The sequence below is a fragment of the Cryptomeria japonica genome, chromosome 5 (genome assembly GCF_030272615.1).
Source record: "Cryptomeria japonica chromosome 5, Sugi_1.0, whole genome shotgun sequence".
Lineage (NCBI taxonomy): Eukaryota > Viridiplantae > Streptophyta > Pinopsida > Cupressales > Cupressaceae > Cryptomeria > Cryptomeria japonica.
Genome location: NC_081409.1, coordinates 98,711,987 through 98,739,100, shown reverse-complemented (window position 1 = coordinate 98,739,100; position 27,114 = coordinate 98,711,987). Strand labels below are relative to the sequence as shown.

At 39.7% G+C, this 27,114-nt stretch overlaps 1 protein-coding gene across 2 annotated transcripts in view; it reads left to right on the top strand.

The window, feature by feature from the left end:
- LOC131067765 (protein LPA3) overlaps positions 1-27,114 on the top strand; it is a 268,122-nt gene that overhangs the window by 51,311 nt on the left and 189,697 nt on the right. For both annotated transcript variants that reach the window (XM_058002908.2, XM_058002918.2), the window contains exon 5: positions 15,073-15,184. In XM_058002908.2, coding sequence (XP_057858891.1) covers positions 15,073-15,184 — 112 coding nt within the window. The remainder of the gene's footprint in view (positions 1-15,072; positions 15,185-27,114) is intronic.

The window sequence follows — 27,114 nt, the reverse complement described above, 5'->3', positions numbered from 1 at the left end:
AGTGGCATCGCCCAAGCAGTAGGATTTCCCCCAGTAGTGCAAAACTATGAGTTAGTAGTGGAGGCTGCCCGACATTACCAACCAGGTTCCAGATTGGTGCTCCTCGAGGACATGGTCCTCGCTAACTTCACTCCTGAGGCCCTTGGCGATGCATTTGATATTCCCTTCCCAAACAATCCCACAACCACGACTATGGATGAGGCACAAGTGGTGTATGATATGAACCCCGCCAGGTGCAGAACGCTAATAAATGAAGAGTGGTATAGGGAGAGAAGACCTCAAAGTTTCAGAATTGGGAAAAAGACCCCAACAAGTGACTTTCACAATGAGCATGGGGACATGGTCACATTGCTCAGCAGGGTTATGGGACTCCCCAAATCCAACTACTTTGAAGAGTGGATGTTTTACTTCACAAAGCAAGTCTTCGCTGGGAAGTCCAAGTTTGACTGGGCCCAGATCATAAGCGACAACATCCACACTCAGCTGATCGAACTCGAGGCAAAGAAGTACTTAACTATGACCTCCTATTTGGTCTACATGTTCGCTAGGAACCAGCCACTGCCAGGTTTAATAATGAAAGGTGAAATTGGGAATGGACCTGATCAGGTAAAAGTATACGATTGCTACCCACAGCTACACTATCAGGATATAGATCAAAGAGAAAAGAACAGCCCGGCCTATGCAGTTGGTCAATATGAGTGCGTCAACGACGCCTTCACAATGCGCCTGGTCAGGCTAATGCAGGGAGGATTACACATAAGGCTCTCAGAGCAAGCTACTATTCTAGTACAGAGATACGGAGCCTGGTTCATCCAATTCCCAAGGTTCTCCTACATCCGGATAGCTGGCTTTGATGGTGCTCCTCTCCGGCTTCCACGGTACCCAACCAACAAGATAGTTCTTATGGAGGTTGCAAAGCAGTCACGTCTGACCGACAACCTTCTCAGAGATAGCAAGCAGGCTAGATTCACATTCCCCATGATTATAGGCAACCAGGATGTCCATCTAAAAACCCCATCCTAGGCAGAGGAATCCTTCGTAGAGCTGGCCTCCTATGGCCTACAGGAGCATTTTCCAAGGAAATGCTTCGATCACGACAATCTGGCAAAGAGAGCCTATGGCAAGCGGTATAGAGCAAAGGAATCAGTTGAAGATTATTGGAAAAACTGCTCTGACGACTATGAGGTCCAAAGGCGTGAATATTCGAGGCTGAGTGTGCAGCAAATGCGACTCTATGAATATCGTCGGGTCCTAGATCAACTCACAGATTCAGGAAACTGCCTGCAAGTACGGGAATTTGAGGCAGTAAGGCATCTTTTGCCAGGCGTTGATTGGTTGCAAGACCCGATTATTGATTTTGAGGCAGTCATGGCAGCCCCAAGAAGATATACAGACCAATGGTTGCATCAGCAGATTGAGCGACTAATTCATGAAGGAGTCCAGTTCACTTATCACTTAATGGGTAGCCTTGATTCTTAGTCCTCCGAAGATGAGGGAACTTCCAGTGCACCTAGGGAAGAGATTGAAAAGCCTGAGAAAAGGAAGAAGGCTAAGGCAAGCAGAGGAACTCGGACATCCAAGAGAACAAGAAGGGAAAAGATTCCCATTAGGAGACCAGAGGTCACTTCATCGTCAAAGGACCCCAATTCGTCCAACGATGTAGTAGAACTAGATTATATACCTGCTCCGCCTTCCCAGAGTGATATTGATGCTTTTGGGGTTGATGATCCTCCCGCACCCGACATGCTAGACGTAGAGCTAAGAGCCATTGAATCAGCCGAGCCGGGTAACCAAATTGAGGAAGGAGAGATTCCATCCATTCAGGGGATTGAATTGCATGAACCCACCCAACAAAGCCACCATGAATTGCTGCTCCATAATGCTACCAAGGATGACTCTATCGTTGAAGGAGAGCAAAGGACAGAGGAGACCCATGAGCTTGAAAAGACTGAATAGCAACCATCACACGAAGGCACCAGACAATTGTTCAGTGAAGTGGGAGAAAACTCTGCTGCAAGCAAAGAACTTGACACCTCCTCCACTCTTATATACCTGCTCCGCCTTCCCAAAGTGATATTGATGCTTTTGGGGTTGATGATCCTCCTGCACCCGACATGCTAGACGTAGAGCTAAGAGCCATTGAATCAGCTGAGCCGGGTAACCAAATTGAGGAAGGAGAGATTCCATCCATTCAGGGGATTGAATTGCATGAACCCACCCAACAAAGCCACCATGAATTGCTGCTCCATAATGCTACCAAGGATGACTCTATCGTTGAAGGAGAGCAAAGGACAGAGGAGACCCGTGAGCTCGAAAAGACTGAATAGCAACCATCACACGAAGGCACCAGACAATTGTTTAGTGAAGTGGGAGAAAACTCTGCTGCAAGCAAAGAACTTGACACCTCCTCCACTCTTCCGGTAACCGAACAGCTGCAAATTTGTGATGAGGCGGCTGAAAACATCAAAGAACAGAGTGCAAACTTAACCATAGCATCAACCCAGACTGTACCTCAAGAATGGTTAATTGCTTGAGCTCAGCGCAAAGCCGCCACAAAGCCACCCATTGACTTGGAAGACATCTTCTCACGTATAGATCAAGCTAAAGCCAAGGGGAAGAAAAAGCCCAAGGCATATTCCAGAATGACCAAAGATGAGCAAAGGAACCATACTCTTCACATGGCCACCCCGCCTGTAGACAAGCCAGCAGATCATATCACACTAGTGGATTATAGCATCACAACCGTCCCCATCGGATGAGCCACTAAGGAACAAGAAAAGGAGGAATTCAAGGATTCAGTGCAAAACATACCCAGGCAACTTGAAGAAATAACAGCTGAAAAGGACATGTATCGAGCTCGTGTTGAGCAGGCTGAGGGATACATTGATCAACTCTTGAGACCATTACACAATGCTTCTGAATCCCACATTCCCTGACGACATTGGCACAGAGGACCACAACAGAATTTGGAGTACGGGATACTGCAAGGGCTGTCAGAGAATGGATACAAGGTATCAAAGAGAGGGGAGAACGAATCCTTGAAGAAGTAAAAGAGATGGCCCACCATCGAGAGACCACCCTGGTTAGGCTATTAGAGGTGAAAAGGGAATCCCTTAGAATGCATGAAGTGGCTGCCACTACTCTTCCCCTCGTAAGAGCTCTCTTTTGGACCCAGGCACAGATCCCCACACTCTCCGACATCCTGCATCCCCATGAGATCGACATTTTCAAAGAGTGGTACTGGACTATCACCATGAAGAATGACACGAGAAATCATTGATAAAGAAAACGACGCATGCGAGGGAATTCTGAGAGGCATGCAAGAACTCGGCAAGACGATCCTCCGATCAATGGTCTCAGGATGGCGAAATGAACTGTCCGATGACGTGATACAACCGGACTGGGAGGAAAGACTAAGGACGGATAGGATCACATATTCTGCCAAGGACTTGAATTTTGCTTGTCAATTCCATTCAGACATGTTGTGTTTCGAACGTAATCGTTCCAGCTGGAAGGACGGTTTGAAGCACGTATACCAATACCTTGAGGGCATGCAGTATAAAATTCGTCATCCTCCTATGCCTCCATTTAGTTTGCTATTCCAATTGTGCATTAGGTTCTAGGAATATGTTCGTAAAGAATGTGCAGCAGGTCGGGACCTTTGGCAAGAATATTTGCACGATGAGGATGAATTCCTGGAAAAGGGATGTGAAGCTGAAAAAGAAAAAGTGCTCTCCTAAAGTGCTTTTTTCTTTTGAATTCTGAAAAGTGCACTTTTTGGCCAAAGGGTCATATTTGACTTCCAAGTCAACTATAAATTAAAACTTTATGTGTATGCACTTTTGGATTATTTTGGATAAGTTTTAATTACCTTTTTGGGTAGTTATTACTCCCTTTGGGGTAGTTGCTGATATTTACCCTCCATTTATTGGTATGGGTACTCTTTTGTAAGGATGAAATTGGGCCTTTTGTTTAGATTAGATCTTGGCCATTCATCTATTTTTGAAGCCTATTTAAGGGACTGGTTTTCCCTCATTTTTGTAAGAAGTTCATGGATTGTTACTAAAGCTCTGGCGAAATTTACATGATTTAATGCAAAGTTAAGACTGTTTCAAGTTTCCCTGTGAGTGCATGGTCTCCTTCTTCATTAATTTAGAATTTTCAGTTATGTTTCTTTCCTTTATATAGCATTTTCTAAGTTAACATCCGATAGAATCCTTGCTGTTCATACCATTAGGGAATCACTGATTGTCTTTCCTTCTACATGGTTAATCTGAACCTTTCATATGCTTAGTTCGGTTATTGAATGCTCACTAAATGAATGTCAAAGTTCTGATGTTGTATTTAATAGCATGAAAACTCAATTTTCCCTTGAAGATTGCACTAGATTGATGCAAGTATTGTGCTTAAATGGCTGGTAATGCTTAATCTAGTTATTTAGGGGTGTTTGTATGTTTACTGAATCTGCTATCTTAGTTAAATAATTTATATTTTTTGTACCTCTCTTTCTCCCTATCCCTCTTTTTCCCTTTTTTTTAACCAAGAGAATCCACAGTCTTGCTGAAAATAGTATCAACCCAACTTAAACCATTCGATAAGCAAGACTATTAAAGTTCTAGGGAACTCATCCAACAATTGCCTATTTTGCCGTAAGCCCCCTTGTGTTTCCATAAAAAACACATCAAACCACTGAGTGATCCCGCAGTCAAGACCTGACAAACGAAACCTTGAGGTTGTCCCCTTTGATCAAATGTAAGAAATAGCATTAGGGATTTCCTTATCTCAAGAGAGGATAGGGTACCCAGCGAGTATATTCTATTCTGTGTTGGCCGTATGGAGTTTGCAGCAATGCGACTTTAGACACGTCAACAGGGTTGCATTTGGAGAGGGAGATATTTCAGTCTCCCTATTTGTGCATATTGAAGAATTTTATTGGTGATCATGGATCTTACTTCAGACATTTTCAGATTGATCATTTGATCACCATTTGCATATCAATTTTGGCTAAGGAGTGGAAGCAGTGCCTATTGGAGGAGGTATGAAGGAATTGTGCATGATGGTTACCAATTTTCAGGGTCTGAGTAAAAATCCGATCTGCATCTATCAACCTCGATTTGGCTCATATCAACACAAGAAGGCTTCAAACTTCCCCATTAAGGTTGGCAATTTGAAGAACAAGGTAGGGCGATCACTCTAAGAGCAATTTGAAGGAGCTTTGGGAAGGATTCAACCATCAATCAGAATTTTATCAGAGTTCTGATCAGACTGCCCAAACCCACGATTTCGTCATTATATCATCTTTGGAGCACTGAACTACACCTAGGAAGTAATTGCATATTACTAGAAGGGGAGGTGATTCATTAAGGTCAATTTGGAGGGGAATTAGGTAAAGAATCAAGCCCAAATAAATTCTGGAAAAAATTGCACCAGTCTGAAGACAATCTTCAATTTTTGTTCATAAACTCCCATAGAAGCATCGATTTGATCATCTAGCATTGGCACCCTGATTAGAGGCATAGAAGCTGAAAACAAATGACTTTCAAACCTAACAGCAGCAGCAGGGGCGATCTGATATAAGTGTGAAATTGGGCACCCAAGATACCAAAAAATTGATAGCATTGTACTCTACATCATTTACCAACCAAGGCGATGTATTTCCAGGTTCTTCTATCCACATTTCATGTACTTGATTCTTAGTTATGTGTTTGCGATCATGGCTGCCATATGCCCTCAGTCTTGCTGAAGGTCATTTGATGATAACTTTAGTCTTGGCTGTTATTATCACATTGTAATAAGACTTTTGATCTGAATAAGAAGTTTGCATTCAGTCTACATTTCCTTGTATCCATTATCTGAGGACGCCCACCAAGTGTTTGATGAAATGACAGTTGACTGAAAGTGTTATTCATGTGTCTTCTAAGGGTCTAATTTGGTATTGAACTCTCAAGCTAGTTGTATAGGCATTTTAGACTTGTCTTCCTGTTGACGTGTATTTTGTACACAATCATACACAGAATAAAATACCGATAGGCATCTTATCCTCTCTTGAGAAAATAGTCTCTAACTGCTGAAGATCTGCAAAAAGGATCAGTTAAATGGACTCCAAGGTTCTTTTAGTGGGGTCTCCACGTGTGGACAAGCTTTTAGTGGTATGATGTGATTTGCTGTTTCCTTCAAGGCTTCTTACGGATTCAATGGTTCGAAGATTTCACTAATCTAAAAAGAACTTTCAAAAAAATGGAAAAAGATAGGGCTTAAGAGGTCTAATCTAGCCTAACCCTATGAACGACTTAGCATGAATGAGATTTGGCAAGACTCAACCAATTTCAATTTTGCCATAAGATAACAACTTAACTGAAATTAGTGCGATCTTCTAAGGTAATAATGGTGTTCAATGCATCAAAGACCAAGGACACTACTACGAAGGTACATATCCTAGATGCGAAAATGCTTGAAGGTTAAGGACTCAAAGTGTTTTCCAGTCGACCACGCAAGGCGTTCCTACAATCAGCAAGAAGCTAGTGGTTTGGATTACGAATCCTACCAAATATCAAATCTCACACTTAGTCTTTCAAATTAACAAACTACTTTGATTGAGCGTGATTCAAGTACATCTAACAACCATGAAGATAACTTAAGAAATTTGCAACAAAACACCATAACTTCAATATTTTATTGATTTCCAAGTCATCATATACAACAATTGCTTGAATTTCTCTCTTCAAGACTCAATCTTGCTACAAAATAAAAAATTGCTTACAATTCTAATCTCTCTATTTCACTCTTAACTCTATTCTCTATTAACTGACCCTAAATAAAATGAAAAATGGGGGTATAAATAGCATCCCCAATTACAATGAAAGGTCCAGATTGAAAGTAAATCAACGGACAAGATCATGACACCTAAACCCTAATTAGGGTTTGTTACAAATGACCTCCTTTTTACTGAACAATATTAAATACATAGCCAAATATTAAATTTGGCACAAAAATCTAGGAGGTATCAACCAATGAGAAATAAGATGTCATGTCATCTGTAACAACCTTTCATCTAGAATCTTATTCCCTTTCCAATTTTCCTTCTTAGCATATGCAATGAATTTTGTCACGATTCCTTCGATTTCTGTGATTGGAATCTCGGGAAGATTCTTGATACTCTCTTCTAAGTGGATAACCTGATCAAATGCATCTAGAAGAGCTGTGTCCCAAGTAGGTTCAAGTTCCTTTGTTCTATCAATCAGGAGCATGGTGGCATACATCTGATCATACTGCTCATCTGTAACATCTGCGTCTTTGCGAAAGATGATCTTGATTCTATCTTCAAATTCCTGTAAATCCACATCTGTCTCGACCTCGATCCCTCTGCCAAGAATGGTACGAAGTACTTCAAATACTCTGTCCTGGATCGGATTGATCACCTCCTCAACTTGACCACATCTAACACTGATGTCCTCAAAGAGAACACTCTTTATATGGAGTAAGGTTGACCACTGAAACAAACTGTGAGAATCACCTTCTAAGATCCTCTCTTGTGCTAAAATTCTTCTAGATGTATGTCTTATAACTTTCAAGACAGGGATGACAACGTCCTTGGTATGGGCAAATGCAGCTACTGTTGCCATCAATCTGTGGATTATCTCAAGAACTTGGATAGCCTGGTGGGTGATCTTCGACATCCTTGTAATAAACTCAATGGCCACCGTGTGAGATCTATCCATCCAATTACATGTACGCTGGACCATATTCCTGAATCTTTCTGCTTCATTGATTGATTGAAGGGGCAATGCCTGCAATGGTGATCTAACTGGATCCTGACGTCCCAAAGGTTCATTGATGTGACTGAAATATGTCCTCCATGCACCGACCTCTTTCTCAAGCTTTCTATTCTTTTCTACTTCTTCTCTAAATTTATCCTTCAATGCCTCAAATGTGTCGGTGGCATCATCTAAAGTCTGCTCTGCTGTGGATGGTCCTAACTCAATAGTCTGTATATGATAGTCCTCTGCTAGGATCTGACCCTCATATTTGTCTGCTGCCGGTGTAGCTATCTGCAGTTTTCTAGATCCAGTCTCATCTCGAATCATCTTGGACATCTTTATAGCCTTCTTCTTCTCTGTTGTCATATGTGAACGTCCCACGAGGCTCTCTAAATCAATTGCACTGTCTTCATCCTCAATTACGATCACCTTAGTCAATCTTTCCTTCAACCAATCTGGGATATTTGATCTTGTCTCTTGAACTTGAATTTCTTTATGTACTACTTCTTCTTGTCTGGGAGGAGATGTTATTTCGTTATCATTATCTAAATCATAGTCTTGGAGAGATCCATCGGATGAAACATGCTGTGCCTGTTCCTCTTCCTGTTTATCATTCTGTACCATCGATTCCATGGATTCTTCCACTCGAACTGTTCTATCCTCTGGCCTGGAAGAAGTACCTGGTGTTTGATCTTTGTTAGCACCTTGCTTTTTCTTGGAAGGCTCTTTCTTTTCTGATCTTTCCTTTCTCTTTGAACCTCTCGAATGGAGATTGCCCTCACTGGCACATCGAAGGTTACCTTCACCTGAATTCCTAGGATTAGGATTGCCTTCACTAACACTGGCTCCACCTTCGGCTGGCTTTTCTTCCAAAGTAAAAGACATGGCTATGCCTTGTTCTCTCAACTTTTGATGTTGAACGTCTACCCATCTGCGAGTACAAGACAAGACTGGTGCCATCAAATCATCTAAATCCACGGCCTCGGGCTCATTCCAATTCAAACTTATTGTTTTGCTCTCTCTATCATATGAAGATTGGATGTGCCTGCCGTTGTCCTGAGCTTGGTCGGCTACTCTGTAAATCTTACATTTCCTGATAAAATCCAAAGGCAATCTAGAATGTATCTTACGTTTCACTTCGAGATCATCTAGGAGATTCATCATAAAATCTTCAATCTGGTACTCATGTCTAAATCTTCTACCGACTGTCTCCTCTAAATGTCCATGAGGATCAAAACTATTCCTCCAAGCAAAAGATGAAAAAGGATACAAGGCTAACTCCCTCTCTGCATCATCCATGGTTGAGACATTGGGACATACCTCAACTGAATTACCCAAAATAATAGGTACCTGAACTCCATTCTGATGTCTGTGTCTGAATGCCTTCACATATGCTGCCAACTGCCTTGTTACTTCAAGTAACACAATTCTGTCTGTCGGGTATCTCGGCAACATGTATGGGGGTAAAGGACATCCATACACTCTAATGTAAGTGAACTTGGGAAACTGAATGAACCAAGCACCGTACCTCTTGATTAACTCCTGGGCATCCTGAGATAATCTGTTGTGAATCCCTCCTTGCAGCGTCCTGGTGATGTTCATTGTGAAAGTATCATTGATTAACTTGTAGTTCTTCCCTGGTGGATGATGCAAGTGGGTATAGGATTCACAAACTCTGACCTCGCCGGGTCCTCTTCCAATCACTCCTCTGTGAGGTAGTCCTGCGTACTCAACGCTCCTGATTAAGGCATAGATGACATATGAACTCATGTGGAAGGACTTAGTAGCCCTGAGTCTTCTCAACTGTACGTCTAAGCAATGGCTAATTATCCTAGCCCAATGTATTGTACCCTTTCCTTGAACAATCACCTGGATGAAATAAAACATCCATTTCTCAAAATAGAAGGCATGAGGTGCTCCTGTAACTCTGTTGAGCATGGTAATCAAATCTCTGTACTCCTCTTGGAAATCAATCCGGTGAGGTGTGTTCGGTACTTTGCTCAGACGGGGACGACTCTTGAGTAGCCAGTTCTTGTTGATTATGCTTAGACAAGCATCTGGATCATCATCGTACACTGATCTGGCTCCTTCAATGCTCTTGTATATCATGTCCCTGTGCTCTGGAAGATGGAAGGCTTCACTTATGGCCTCCTCTGAAAGGTACGCCAAAGTGTTTCCCTCATTGGACACAATTGTCCTGGACTGTGGATTGTAATGACGGGCACACTCGATCATCAACTCGTGGCACTGAATAGCTGGAGGAAAACCGACCGCCTTGATAATGCCACTCTCTATTATTCTCCGGGCGACAGGTGATGGCTTGCCGATGTAAGGGACCTCTCGGAACTTCTTCGTGCTAAAGTTCCCCAAGTTTGTATCTCCAATGTTGCTCCACTTGGACACGATCTTGGTCTCCACTTCTTTAGTCTTCTGATCTTCTTTCATGAGAGCCGAGCGACTGGTGGATGCTCCCGCCTTTGGGGTTGCCATACCTACACAACATTTCATTATAAGAAATAGATTTTGCAATAAATAACGTAGATAAGAGAGATAGATTTTAGGAAACCTCATGATAAGTCCCTAGAGTTATCATTTCCTAAAATACAATGATTGAGCTAAGAGATTTAAAATTCAAAATTTGAAATATGACGATGAATGAATAAAACAATAATAATTAAATCGCCATACCTCGATAGAGAGCTAACTCTAGAATGCAAAAACAAAATTTGCCTAGGCAAAATTGAGGTATAAAGATAATCTTCAATATGATCCCCTCAAATTTGATTTCGCCACCTCTGGAGAGAATGTGATCTTCAATTATCACCTTGGACGTGGTCTCAAATGGATCTTCAAATTCGCTCTTGGTGTGGTCTTCGAATTCGCACCACCTTTGATCTTCAATGCAATTCGCACCTCTTTAAACACACTTCGCACGCCTCACACCACCTTGGGAATGTCTACGCCACCTTTGGTTTGAAGTCGCACCACCTTTGGAATGTCTAAGCGCGCCACCCTTGGTCTTCAATGTAATTCGCACCACCTTTGGAGTGTCTTCGCCACCTTGGATAAATGAAACTCGCACTATATTCGCCTCTTGCTAACTCGCATGAAGGAAGGTAAAATAATGATGTAGAAAATGATAATTCTACCCCCCTTATATAGCGCTTGCATCCTTTACCCCTTAGGCCGACTTAATAAAAATAAAACCATTTTTTAAATGATTTGCAATGACATAACAAGGCCGACCTCCATATATGAGCGCTCAAATCGATTTTTTATTAATTAAATAATTAACTATTAATGCCTTGCGTTTTTAAATTGCAAATTTCGATTTTTAAATAAGGCAAAAATAATTAATAAATGTTAACGCCATATTAAATGCCAATAAAAAAAATAAGATTTTCAATTTTTAAATCGATTAAGCATTTAATGAAATTCGAATTGTTTAAATTTGGCGCCAAAGATATGAAAATAAAAGGACGTACCTCATCGCTCTGGTCCCTTGGAGAGGGACAGGAGCGATCCATGATTTTTGGCATGATTCTTGCGTTTTTAACGTTCAACTCCTTCATTTTCACCTCCCAAATCGATCATCTGGTGGTCCTTCGAATTTGAATGCCTCTCTTGTGCGAGCAAATGCATCCCATGACCATTATCGCCCTGGTCCCTTGGAGAGGGACAGGAGCGATCTCCATGTTTTCACGTTCACCTTGCATTTTTGACCTTCGAAATATCATTGCTCGTGTCCTTTGCGCTTATTTCCATTGGCTTTCATTATGTGTTTGGATGCATAAAAGGGACCATCGCCCTTGTCCCTTGGAGAGGGACAGGAGCGATCCATTATTTCTCCTTGATCTTGGCGACTTTTAAACTTCGATCTCCTTTGCAATGTCCTTCAAACGTTGTCCTTCGCACTTCCTAACCTCGCTTCGCCTTGATCTTTGAAGGAACGGGAGTGTTTTAATAGTATCGCCTTGGTCCTTGTCCAAAGGACAGGAGCGATGGGAGACTTTTACCTTGATTAGCAATGTTTGGACGTTTAAAACTCTTGCAAATTATCTTCAAACGATGTCCTGGAGCATATGTAACCTTGTGTATCTTTGTCTTTACGTAAATCTTGCATGGATTAATCTAATATATCAATATCGCTCTAGTCCCTTCCTGAGGGACAGGAGCGAAGTTCATCATAACATGCTTGTTCTTGTTTGTACCAACTTGCAATCATCTTCATTGCGTGGAATGATGTCCTTTCGACCCTCTTGGTAACTTGAAACTTGTTTGCCTTTTGAAATTTACGCCATTATGTAGATATCGCTCTGGTCCCTTGGAGAGGGACAGGAGCGATCTAGGTCTTTAGAGTGCAAATCCTTCCATGTGATGACCTTTGCAACGTTGCGCTTGATGGAAATGCCTTGAAATGTCCTCGCCACCCTTCGTCCTGGCTTGGATCGGCCTTGAACCTTGGAGGGACGACCTTGAACTTTGGAGGGACGTATCATCACCATTGTATCGCCCTGGTCCCTTGGAGAGGGACAGGAGCGATCCTCCCTTTGTGGCCTTTATCTTACTTTGCCAGGTTCCAAGTTTATATTCAACGGAGTCGTCCTTCTTCCCTCTATCCGCCCAAGCCTTGACATTGTTTGTAATTTTGCAAAAAAAGCAATTATATCAAAAATCGCTCTGGTCCCTTCCTGAGGGACAGGAGCGAACTAGGCATTTAGCACTGGTATGGACGTCCCAAAAATCTTCAATTTATATTCAATGTGCTCATCTCATGTTTTCCCTTGTTTTTGAACGTAAACTTGCCTCGACCCTTGTCTGGATTTTGCAAAATGGAGGAAATCGCTCTGGTCCCTAGGAGAGGGACGAGAGCTACAAGGTACTTTGCCCTGGTCCCTTGGAGAGGGACAGGAGCGATTTAGTCAATATAGGTCATTTTCCTTCGTTTTTGCATCTCAAATTATATTCATTTGGCAAAGTATCTTCCTTTGGGCGTCCTCAAATTGTTAAGTCATCAAAATCTTGCAAGGACAAGGCGAAATTTGAATTGTAGCTCCGGTCCTTTACTGAGGGACAGGGGCGATTTTCTTCTTGGAGGCCTTTCTGTGCTCATGAAAATCTTCAATTTATATTCAAATGAAAGATCTTGTCGTTCTCTATCACTTCAAACGTAAAATTTGTCCGGACTCTACAAGGATGATGAGATAATTGAAAATGAGCTCCCGTCCTTCACTGAGGGACAGGAGCGATTTTGCTCCTACAGGCCAAAATAACAAGATTTTTCACATTTTAACACTTCACGAGGCGAAAACAAATCAATTCCAATGCCCAGGATCAAACTTCAAAAAAGTCAAAATTTGGTCAAAATATTCAGTCAGACAAAAATTCATATTGACGGTCATCATTTAGACAAGTTTAAGCTCTGCATGAACATTCCAATTGAAAATTAGACCATTTTGGCGAGATCATTGCATTCAAAATTTGCATTCTAGAAAAGAAAGCTCAAAAGCTCTAAAAAAAGACTGGATTTTGGCTTGAAAAGGCAAGATTTAAAACCCTAAGGCTTAGCCCTAAATCCAGACAACTAACTGACTAACAAAACCCTAAAAACGAAAGCGAAAACAAGCGAAAAACAAGCAAAAAGAGGGGGTCCCCATTTGCGATGGGGCGATGTGTGAAATGGTCACAACACTTCCATACATTAAAGGACACTTATATTTGTTCATAGTCACTGTTAACATCTTGTTCTCAGTCTGAAACAAACATATCAGCGGCATATTCACACCAAAATCAGAAACTACTAGCAAAATATACCTTGTTTCAATCATCCATTGGACAGGGGATATTACAACTCCCATGAGAATCGGATTTCAAGTTGCAAGCCACCGCAAGTTTGCTGTCCTTGGAGAGGAAAAATGTGACCGGGTTTCTTGAATCCAACTTCAAGCAAAGGGCACAAGAAAAGCTTGAAGCAAAAAAGATGTAATCGGGTTTCAAAAACCCATGTACATGTTTTAATAAAAACTCTCTTTTCCTTCAAACCTCCCAAAATCGGGTTTTAGAAACACAAGCAAAAACAAATAACACAAAAGAACACTAAAAGACTTGTAATCGGGATTTAAAATTCTGATTACAAGTTTTTAAAATAAAAAAGAACAAAGGAAAAGTAGGAACTTTTAAGAGAACTTACAAGTTCTTATAAAGTTGTATTTTAAAATTCACCTGCAGCATGACCAAAAAGTTCCTACAAAACAACTTAAAAGGCAAAAAGGGAAATGGAAAAGAAAAGACAAGTTACAAGTTACATATATTTTATAAACTATCACTTGCAATTGTTTAAAAAAGCTCCTATAACTTAAAAATAAAAAGTCTCTTTACTTGCAAAAGAAGGAAAATTTTCCACTCGTAGTCCAAAGGACAAAATCCGATTTTGGTGAAAAGACCAAGCAAACGAACTCAGAACGCGATGAAATTTGAAATGTGGATCAAGAACAAAGTAAATATTAGTCTAGTTCAGAAAGGAGCAAGAATTTTGCCTTGAAAAGCGTACCTTAGAGTAAAAATCTTCAACTTGCAGTGAATGCTCTAAAATCCGAAATTGCACAGAAAGCTAGGAAATTGAAGGCCAAAACTCACCAAAACTTGGACAATGATGGCAAAGACAACCCTTGATGATTTGACACTAACAAATGTGAGTTTTGCATGTGCCTTTGAGACAAAAATGACGCATTTTAAGCAAAAATTTGTAGGGGTTGTCACATTTTTGAAAATTCAAAAATGAGGACAACAATGGGTACAACAATTCAGATCAATAACTTACACTCCTAAATTTTCCAACATGCATAGTGATCTACTATTCAAATTTGAAACTTTGAAGTGACTCAACAATAATTTGAGAGTGATAACACAAGTTATAATGTAACACTTTTTTTTTTCTTTTCAGTCATCCGTGTCATCCTTGGATGTTCTATCCCTATTTCATTACTAGCAGAGACAAATAAATTGCCACGACAGATGTATATCTCATATTTAAATAGCATTTTTTCTCTTTCTAATTTTCACCTGTTGTGTTTGACATTTTTTACAGTTTCTGATGGGAATTAGGCTTTGTTACAATTGTTTGTTTCTTCTAAGTAATACATAATAGACGTGATTTTACATTATACTAGCTACCATGATATTTATTTTATGTTTTTATGCTACTTATTTTACCATGATATTTTTTTAGATTTAAAGTTAAAAAGATGTTTGATTATTGTAAAGAATCAAGGGTCTCTAAAGATGGATTTCAACATATTCACCAATTCGTTTTCAGATTAATGGAGTAAGTCTTGGAAGCTTGGATGATGTTCAAGGTGGAGCAATGAATAATTTATTTAGCTCCATAAGGAATGCATTAGATTTTGATTTTGAGGAGGGCAATGAAGGTTAGTTGTCACTATCGAGTGCTAGAAACACATCTCTATTTCCTTTCTTTGTCACTAGCTTTACTTCATATTTATTTTTACAGAGTAAAAATTTGGAAAAGAACTTTTAGTAAATGGTTTATAGTTTTCAGAATTTGCTATGGCTTTAGTCTTTTTCAGTTTTCCCTAATTTAATATTCATGTTTTCCTTCAGAATAATTTCTTGTTTTGGTCTCTATAATATTTTTTGCTTGATATTTTTTGTTGCTGCTGTCATAAAATGCTTGAAAGAATTTCCCCATAGTTTATTTCACATATTGTAAAATGCACAAATGCCATGTAGCTGTCAAAGATTTTGTGATCAAAAGCTTGCAAGTGTTTGTGAATATGCTTATGTCAAATGAAGATAGTTGCAGCTATTCTTAAACATTTAATTCAAAAATTTGGATTGGCCTGCTATTTTGCCAATTGTTGACAAAATTTCTAAGCACTAAAATTTGAACAATTTGCAAGTTGGTTGGAATTACTTGGTGGGGATTTTATAGTAGTATCAGAGCATGCATGATTATTTATAAAAATTGCAAAAAATTGAAAGTATTCCAGTTCAGGATATTACTGTGGTATCAGAGCCAAGAACCCTTCTAGCCTGTGGTGTTTAAATTTCTATTGCAGATTTCAGCAGTTCTGGTTAGTAATCAGCAAAGTGCTTGATAATGTTATACTATTAAGTAATCGTAGCCATATGAAGTCATTCCAAGAATCCATGAATGAAATATTGTTGGTATTTTTGAAATAATAGGACCTAATAGCTTTAATAAGAGTAGAAATGGAAAAGATGAGTTATTAATAAGGGGTCATCAACATTGTTGATCAATAGCAGGAATTACCTGATTGATTTAGAGATCATGTTTCCTTTGATGAGTTTTTGAAGTTACTTGAATTAAAGCATCCAAGCAAAAGGGGCTTTATGAACTACATAAAAAGGTCAAGAAAGAAAGAAGAGACTAAGATTCTCAAGGAGAAAAAGAAAATTTACTCAAGATAGTTAGAACTAGAATCTTTAGAGCCAAAGTTCAAACCTTATTCCAAGACATCTCCTTCTAGCCAACCGAAGAAAAGTTCTTCCATTGCAAGGAAGAATGATGACATCAGGAGTGAACATAGAAGAAGAAATATTTGCTTGTTATGGAAAAGAACTTGGGAGCCTAGCCACAATGCAAGAATAAAGGAGTGAAGGAAGAATTAAAAGTCACAGAAAGAGAGGCTGAAAAAGAGAAGATGGAACAAGAGGAAAGTCAGTACTTGAGTTGCATAGAAGTTTATGAACTTAACCTTGAGTTAACTATACAAAACTACTTACTCTGCAAAGTAGAAAATAAGTTGCTTGTTGCAACCGCATTGAAGGAACAAGAGTGTGATACAAGGACTATAGAGTTTAAACAAATAATTGGTGGAGTTAATGAGCTCCAAAAGGATGGTGATTTGGAGCCAAGCTACCTTTTAAGACACGAAGAAATATTTGGGAGTGAGGACAATTGTTCGATGATTGCAGCAACCCTACTAGCATGGAGATTCAGCATGATAGCACTTGGGAAAAACATCAAGAGTGCAATTTCATTGGGCTTCTAAGCAAATTTTGCATGATGATACATCTTCTATTTTGGATGCAAATTTTTTTTTGATAATCTGATTTGTGAAGCACTTCTTAATTCAAGAATCACACATGGTGAGAATAGAAAATGATTGTTTGGGATACTCAACACTAAAAGTCAAAATGGATCAAGCAGGTGAATTTCACATTGGTGGCATTGTGAGGTAAGTCCGTCTTTTTTCTTTCAGCCCTCATGCAAATAATCTGGCCATGTTTTTGATGACGCATGAGTGGGATAGATAAGAGATTACATAGAAGACTTTGGTATGAGGTGCTCCCTTCTAGAGAAGAAGAATCAAAATCTTGCAGGTCTCTCAATTAGATTCGACAAGATGGTTATTATGCTAGGCTATAGAAAAATGAAATAGAGACTTGGCACATTGGTATTTCAGTTTTATTTAGAGTGGCACAACAAAACCCATCAAGTATTGGGAATGACAAAGTCCCAGTTTGGCCTATGATTGGTGGATTGCTTCACAATGTAACAAATATTGACATAATTATAGGATTTAGTTGTATGAGGATGGCACAATGGAAGCATGGTAGAGCATTCTATAGGTTCATTTGGGATGTTGGTATTGACATATAGATTCAGATTGCTCGAGGACAAGCAATCTTTGGGAAGGGAGAATTGTAATGTCCCCATTTTTGGCCTAGGTTTTTGGAGTGGAAATAATTTAATTAATTAAATTAAGTTGTCTAAATTAATGTTTTTAGACAACTTGTATCTAATTAACTACATTTTTAAGCTAAATATTTTATTTTTATAAAATGAATTTTCCTAGAGCCAAACTTTAAATTTTTATAGAGTCACTTTTAAGGGTGTTAAAGCATAGAATCACGATTATACCCGATCAATCTTGAATCCTGGAGCCAGCTGATTTATTCTCCGGAAAAATCCTGATTCACGAATAAATCATTGACCTAATTTTCAAGGATTTTTTGCATTTAAATCATGTTAAAACCCCCCAAAAATGGCAAAAAGGTGAAAAAAATCGCTGTAAAAACTCACAAAACCCTAAAAAAACTCATGAACTTACTAAATTGCTTAGAAATAGGGGTGATCTAAGAAGGAATCAGAGTCAATGTGGAATCAACGTTGAAAAAGTCTGTTATTTTGTCACTTAGTTTTTCTTTTTGACCTCTAAGAATCCCTAAATAAAGGAGTGGGAGGAGCAATGGTGGTCATCAACCGAATTTGAAAGGGCCTAAATCATCCTAAATTGTGGGGGCATATGAGATAGCATCGAAGAAGCTGGAAAATCTTCTCAAAGCATCCGAGACAGAATTAGAGTCAATGTGGAACTGATATTGAAAAAGTTTGTTATTTCGTCCCTTAGTTTTTCTTTCTGACCTCTGAAAATCCCTAATAAAGGATTAGGAGGAGAAATGGCGGTCATCAACCTAATTTTAGAGGGCCTCAATCATCCTAAATAGTGGGGGGCTTATGAGATAGTATCAAAGCAGCTGCAAAATCTTCTCTAAATCGTGGCTTTGATATGTCTCAAGTTTGTTGCACACTTCACCCAATGGATTCTGATGCGAACAAGTATATAATTAATATTGTACACTAGCTTTAAAATTAATACTATTATGTAGTATTATAGATGGCATTTTGACAAGGAGAAAACCCCTATAGTTTATATTCAATACTATAAAATAGTTTTAAAATTTAAACTATTATAGACAATGAATATAACAATACATGTATTTGCGTGTATGCTCCATGTTTGCATATATCCATGTGTATGCTCCGTGTTTGGTTCATGCCTGATATGTTTGCAGCATGTTTATTCCACGTGTGTTTCCAAAGCCATTTCATATTGGAAGTTATTTGAACACTCCATGATCATTGCTTGAGGACAAGCAAACTTAGGTGGGTGAAATATCCCGTCCTAATTATGATTGAAAACAAGGAATGTTTGCTGTCCAACTTGCGTTTTATGCAGTTCGGAAGTTTGTGTGTTATGCTGACAGAGTTTTCAGATTGAAATGAAGACAATCTTACATGAACATCTCATTAAAAATCAATTCTATATGACTCTTCTAAATCGATAGATGACTAGAGATGCTTAAGCAACATTCTATGGAAGATATTTATAAATCTAAGCCATCAAAACCATGTCCTACAGAAGACTGACATTATGACAAACACTTGGCATAAATCCTCAGACAAATGCAAATGTAGATGCAAATTCAAACCCCTCTCTCCTTTATTTCATTTGGCCATTCAATATCATTACATAGGCAACAAAGTGATCACTATAAAGACTGTTCTTATGGACCTTTTTTCAGACAGTCTGAAGACAAAATGACAGTCCTAATCTTGGCATTTGATACTGAAAATTACAATGAAATTTTATTAGCAAATGAACCTGGCAAAAGACGCCTTGAAGAAGCAAGCAATATCATGATCTATGATGCCTCCAGTGAGTCAATTCGTCCACCTTTATAGATCACCCCTGCTGCTGCTATTAAGGTCTGATATATTCATGTATGACAGCTTGCAAGACCTTCAATCCTCTCCTAAAATGATCGTCCTTTCTCCTTAAGCCTAGCACTATCCTTATAGATGAAGTCCGAAGTCAAATTGAAGAGTTATAAGCCAAGTCGAGGGTGCACCACATACAGGTTCGATTCTGATTCTGAACTGATATGAGGTCGATATTCCCACAAAACCTTCTCTAATTGACACCAAAGAAATCACTCTTGCCTTCTAATGGAATCGCTGACCTCAAACTTAGCTTTTGTTGCCTCAATGATGAAAGATGAACAAAATCGTGGGTGTAGAGTCTGAGATCAATTTTATTATCAGACCTGCAAATTGACCAATTCTTCATGCATTTCGACCTCTAATCATTCATTGATAATATCGCCAATTAGTCTCAAGGAAAGCTGATGCATAAAGGGCACTCAATCTGAAACATTTGAAGACGCCATGTATATTCCATCCACAATGAAAGGTACAAAAAACTCTTTAAGCACAATTAGGAAGACTGAGGTGTCTCCCTCTCAAAAGCAACCCCTCGGAAGATCTCTCACTTCCTCAGTTATGCCAACCATCGGGAGTTTTCATTCCCAAATGATTATTTGCAAAAAACCCTTCGGCTCCACAAGTCTACACAAGAAGAGATACTCAACAACTGATGCTCAAAATGAATCACCTCCCTCTATTTATTTCTTTCTTATCCAATCATATGATTCCTTCTAGAAGATCTCTTCTTATCGGGTAGGTACACTTTATGATTATTTTATTACACATTAATTTAATTGCACTTTATAAAATATTATTATATTATAATCAAAGTGCATGCGTCTCGCAATAAATGTAATCTCCATATTTTGCCATAAAACCCAATAGACATGAAATGTGAAGCTGTGAATCACTGCAACTCGACCCCCCTAATCAATCCTCTTGGCCTACAAGGGTTGGATGATAGGCCAATCCCGTGAAATTCTGAGGACTAATGAGAAGGGTACATTATAGTCCACCCTCCCTAAAATTGGTTGTCCTCAAGCAATCTCAATGCTGGATGCTGCAGAATATCCTCTCTCTCCCAAGTCACATCCTTGATCGACAAATCTGTCCACTTCACCAAATATTCCTTGATGACTCTATTCCTCAATCTGCGCTCCCTGGAATCAATGATAGCCTTAGGTACTAGTATCAATTTCCCCTCTTCATCAAAAGGAGGCAGCACTGTAGAAGGTGCAACATGATGTACAATTGCCTTTTTAAGGTGTGATACATGAAAAACATTGTGTACCCTTGCATTTGATGGTAGCTCAAGCTCATAAGCCACCTCTCCAACTCTCTTTACAATCCTGAATGGCTCATAATAGAGCGGCTTGAGCTTCTCCGCACCACTCTTCTTGAGTGTAGACTACTTGCACGGCTGCAACATCGAATACACCATGTCACCTACATCAAATGACCGCTCAACTCTCTTCTGGTCTGCGTACTGTTTCTATTGATTTTGTGCCTTTTGTATGTTCTCCTTCAATGACCTCACAATGTCCTGACTCTCCTAAAGAAGATCCTTAGCACTTGACACTCTGCTATCACTCAACAAAAGATCCAAGAAGTTGGACACATCATACCCATACAAGGCCATGAATGGTGTCATCTGGATGGACATGTGGTAAGTAGTATTATAGCAATACTCACATAGGTGTAACCACTTAACCCATGCTCGTTGTTGTCCAGCTATGTAGTTCCGGAGGTAACCTTCCACCCTTTTGTTCACATTTTCTGTCTGTCCATTAGTCTGTGGGTAGTAGCTCGTACTGGGAGTAAGCTTGGTCTCACCGAGTCTAAATAGCTTCTGCCAAAAATGACTCATAAATCTGTTGTCCATGTCACTAACAAACATGTCAACTGCTGTACGTGCAATGATATTTCAGCGGGAGGACTGAACACACAAGACAAGCTCAACTCAACTACTTATGCAGCGGGAGGACTGAGCTACAAATATCAAATATAGGCGGCAAGCCAGACTCTTCCACTTTTCAGCGGGAATGCTTACAATCCAGAAATGGTTAGTAGTACTACTAGTTAACCTTACAATATAGAGTGAGAAGATTATAGATGATGCCCAATACAGATTACAATAATAAACAACTATCAAATTAACTCAAATTAAGCCACTACTGCTGAACCAAAATCTGAAGTCGAAATATGCATGACGAGCCTCAGCCGGCAACACCAAAATGATCATAACTCACTCAAATGAAGTCGGAAATACACCAAATCAAATGTGAATGAAAGATATAACTTGGATGATGATACAAGAACACAAAACCTGCAATCCAGTTGCCTCAAAACAGAAGCACACATCCCAATGCACCTTTGGAATGGTACGACCCAGCTAGGTGGTACGATTTGCAATTAAAAATCCAAGTCTTCAAACCAGCAGCTATAAATTTGTAAACTATATTGCCTCTGTGCCACAATCAGATGGAATCAATACCCAGAATGATTGGATCACTTGGCCAAGAGGTATGAACGAAATATGGTTTCAGCAACTCCGCGACTAGAAGCAAGGAAACACTCCAAACCCACACAAAAACGCCCCACACTCAACAAATCACTCTCTAACAGGTCTGAGAATACAAGGACACAGCTAGGTACTATCTCACAAGTATGAAACTGCGACTTAGCTAGGAAGCCACACTTCAAAGCTCAAATTTCAGTCACCAAACCGGCAGCATAACGGTATAAAATTTCCAAGATACCAAATGAGACGCCAAACACCTGTATTTATAGATTTCTCTTCTTGAAATTCAAATGCAAATGTTGCCCAAAATCTATTGAAACTCATTTCATTTCATGTCATGTCCTCCACTAGACATGGCACCCACTTTCCTAGCCTCCCTAGGCAAAGTTCGAACTTTTTCCTAGCTGACAACTTGCAACATAAAAAAATAATATAAACATGAAATGTTTTTTCATTCTCAATGCCACCCGACTTAGGAAAATAAATAATAATATTAATGGTAGATATTTATCCTTTTCTCTAAGTTGCCCACAATATAATTAATCAGTAATAGAATAATTAAATATTAAAACTTAGGATAAGGAAATAATATTTAATTAAATACCTTATAACCCCAATACTGATTATCATCAAAATCAAGGATGAAACTGAGCAATGAAGACCACTGAACTGCGTTGGATCAGGACCCTGTCCGAGACTGCTAAAAATAGAAATGCCCAATACTGCCACTTACTAAAAATAGTAAGACATAAAATACTGCTCTGAAAAGCATGATCTTCACACCCAGAGGAAGAGCTTGGAAAGCACAGTAAAACTGCATCATCCAAATACCCAAACCCTAACTTACTAAAAATAGTAAGTCCTCACTTCACCAAAGAATCAAATGCATGTTATGCCACCCTCAAGTTCATGAAAAACCTAGAAGGAAACCATAAACAGAATGAAGAATTCCCTCTTGACAAACCATAAAAAGCTTGTGCAGAACTCCACAAAAGTAGGAAACCCTAATTCTCTTTCCCAAATAGCCTACGGGTCTTCGGAATAGGTCACTGGATCACCACAAGAACCTCACTAAGAAGGGCACATTACAGTCGGCCCTCCCCAAAATTGGTTGACCTCAAGCAATCACAAACCTGGATGTTGTAAAATCTCCTCATTCTCCCACGTAGCATCCTCGACTGGTAGGTCTTTCCACTTAACCAAATACTCTCTGATGGTCCTCCTCAACAATAATTCTCTAACCTCAAGGATGGCCTCAGGAACTAGCCCCAATTCTCCCTCTTCATTCAAAGGAGGCAAATCAGAAGAGACTATCACATTGTGTCCAAGCGCCTTTTTGAGGTGTGACACGTGGAAGACATTATGTACTTGGCTACTCACTAGTAACTCCAACTCATAAGCCACATCTCCAATTCTCTTGATGACCTTGAATGGCCCATAAAAACGTGGCTTAAGCTTCTCCGTTCCACTCTTCTTGAGGGTAGACTGCCTGAAGGGTTGTAGTCTCAAGTAGACCATATCCCCAACCTCAAATGAACGCTCAACATGCTACTGATCAACTGACAACTTCTGCTGATTCTGTGCAATCTGGAGGTTGTCCTTCAATGCCTTTAGAATATCATGACACTGTTGAACCATATCCCTAGCTTGAGGTGCTATGCTATCACCAAACACCAAATCAGCAAAGCTAAGGGCCTCGTAACCGTAGAGTGCCATGAAAGGAGACATCTGGATGGACATGTGATAAGTGGAATTATAGTAGTATTCACCAAGGTGTAGCCATCTTACCCACACCTTCTGCTGTTCTGAAAGATAGTTTCTCAGGTAACCTTCCAACCACTTATTTACTATCTCTGTTTGTCCATCTGTTTGACGATGGTAACTCGTGCTTGGGATGAGCATAGTACCACACAATCTGAAAATCTCCTACCAGAAAGAGCTTAGGAACTTGCTGTCCCTATCACTCACAATGTTTTTAGGCAGCCCATGTAGCCTAAGCATCTCACGGAAGAACAAATCAGTAACTTGAGCTGCTGTAAATGAGCTGGTGATAGCGAAAAAATGAGTAAATTTTGTTAATCTATCTACCACCACATAGATACAATCCTTCCCACTAGGTCTCGGCAACCCAGTGATGAAATCCATAGAGATGCTTTCCCATTTTTGATTGGGAATCGACAATAATTGCAACAAACCGGCGGGCACAGTGTACTCATCCTTGTTCTTTTGACAAACATGGCATTCCCTGATATACTTAAAAACATCTTTTTTCAACCCTTTCCAAGAAAATGTCTCTAGGATCTGCCTATAAGTTTTGAAAAAACATTGATGGCCAGCGAGGGGAATGCCATGAAAACTCTGTAATACCTTCTCCTTCAACTTCGATTTAGGTAGAAGAAAGATCCTACCCTTGTACATAATCAATCCATCAACCAATTTGTACTTTTCATCATGAAAAGTGCCCTCAATGATGCTGGTTGCAAACTGATTTATGGCATAATCAGCAAGCAACAAGTCCCTCCAATCAGCTGTAAGCTCACTCATAGAGCTCAAATGGGGTCTCCGAGAAAGAGCATCTCCCACAACATTATTTTTGCCTTTTACATACTCAATGTAAAAATCTTAAGCCCAAAGCTTACTCACCCATTTCTGCTGCCTCTCATTCAAGTCTTTCTGATGCATGAAATGCTTGAGGCTATTGTGGTCGGTTTTTACTACAAACTTGCTCCCTACCAAGTACTGTTTGAACTTGGCCAAGGCGTGCATGATTGCGAGCATCTCCTTATCATAGATAGAATAAACTTTCTCTGCTTCTCTCAGCTTCCTGCTCTAAAATGCAATGGGATGCTTATCTTGCATCAACACAAATCCCACCCCTTTTCTTGATGCATCACATTGAAGCTCAAAGGGCTTCGCAAAGTCAGGTAGAGCCAAAACAGGACATGTGCTCATGGATTCTTTGAACTTTTCAAAGAATTTTTGGGCCCTATTGGACCATGCAAAAGCTCCCTTTTTCGTGAGGTCTGTAAGGGGAGCAGCCATCTGGGAATAACCTTTTACAAATCTCCGATAGAAACCGCACAAACCCAAGAACCCCTTCAAATGTGTTATATTCTCTGGCGGAGGCCAATCAATGATTGCCTTGATTTTTGCAGGATCAACCTTCACCCCTTCGGCACTGATGATATGACCAAGGTACAACAACCCTTTCACACCAAATTCACATTTTGATTCTTTAGCCAACAAAGACTCATATTCCAAGATATTGAGTACCTCATCCAAATGTTGTAAGTGTTCGGCCCATGACTTGCTGAAGATAGAATGTCATAAAAAATATGAGCACGAACTTCCTTAGGTGCTTCTGAAATATCTTGTTCATACAAGATTGGAACATAGCAGGGGCATTAGTCAAACCGAAAGGCAGGACTAGGAATTCAAAATGCCCATAATGGCATCTAAAAGTTGTTTTCTCCACATCTGATGCTCTCATCCTGATCTGATGATACCTCGATTTGAGATCAATCTTTGAGAAGAACACTGCACCATGTAGTTCATCAATGAGATCATCAATTCTTGGGATAGGATACCGATTCTTTATAGTTTTTTGATTCAGTGTCCGGTAGTCCACGCCAAAGAAATGGGACTCAGACGCAGCTCGGACTCGGCAAGGCCGACTCGGACTCAGGACTCGGCATCAGACTCGGCTGAACTCTGGAAAGTGAAAAACTCAAGAAATTTAGAGATTTTTAAAGATTTAAAACTTGTTTCAGGCCCTTTCTTGAATACACCTTAAAGACACAATAACATCATCAAACTCGGCTCATTTGATTACATACACAAGTATACATCAATCACATAAGCATAAACGCAAATTGTAGCTAAAGGAAATAACAAACATAGATATATAAATATTGTCAAATGTATACAATATTACAGAACTCATGGAATAAAAAATCCATGTCATCATATGATCATCATCAAATGTTTCATACAAATACCAAAGGTAAATACAACTACAAGCCTATGGCTCAGAGGAGCCTGCACCCTCCAGCCCCGACCCCCTACGAAGGCGTCTAAGGTAGGTCCTGGATGATTCGACAGCCATAGCCGCTCCCCGTGACACCGTGCCATGCTCACCAACATCAGGAACATCCGTGCCACTATCTGCCTCTGAATCTTCTGTCTGTGTCGTGCTCTCCGCTCCTCCTCTGCCATGAAACAACTCTAAGTCCACCATTTGACATTCCTCTCAATACCACCTTCTTCCCATCAGACATGAATTTCAGCTTCATGGTTTGCAAATTTAATGTGATCTCACCAAGAGATCCATGGTTTGCAGATTTAGAGTAATCTCTCCAAGAGATATCAACCACTGAATTCCAAGGACTGCATCATCAGTCCCTCCAATGCTAACCACAAAGAAATCATCTCGAATCTCATGGTTTCCCAACTTCAGAGACATGTTGGAAATCATTCGGTTGCAAGATATAGTGGAGCCATCAGCTACCATGACTTTGAAGCCTCCTACTTCCTTTGCCACTAGCCCCCTCTTTGCAAAAATTCTCTCATCAATGAAATTATGAGTCGCTCTTGTGTCAATGAGAGCAATGACACGATGTTCTCCTAGCACTCCCCGAACTCTAAAAGACTCATTCTTGTGAATGCTAGAGAGTTGAGCAACCACTCCTCTATCTTGTGGTTCATTTTCAGGCCCTTTAGGAGCCTCTTCATACTCGTTGTCCTCAATATCAGAAGTTATGGCATATCCATGGATATCATGTCACATGATGTCCACCATAAATCTTTTAATGTAATATCCCCCATTATGGCTTGTCCACAGATATCACGTCTCATGATATCCACCATCATGGTATATCTAAAGATATTACTTCATGGCATGTCCACGGATTTCATGTCACATGAAATCCACCATGAGTATCTCTTTATGTAATATCCACTATTATGGCTTATCGATGGATATCATGTCTCATGATATCCACCATTATGGCATATCCATAGATATTACTACAGAGATATAAACCATTATGACATGTCCATAGATATTACATCCCATGATATCCATCATAATGGTATGATCAATCAATATCGTAAGATCGTCACCTTACGATAATGATCAGATGTACAAGTGTTCACTATTGAGAGATCGTCACCTCACAATAATGTTCACAGGGGCTCATCAAGTACTAAACCAAAATTGTCATGGAGTCACACACATGACATCCACCATGAACCATATCAGAGGGTGTAGATAAGGGCTTTCTCCTTAAGTCTCTCTCAAAGAG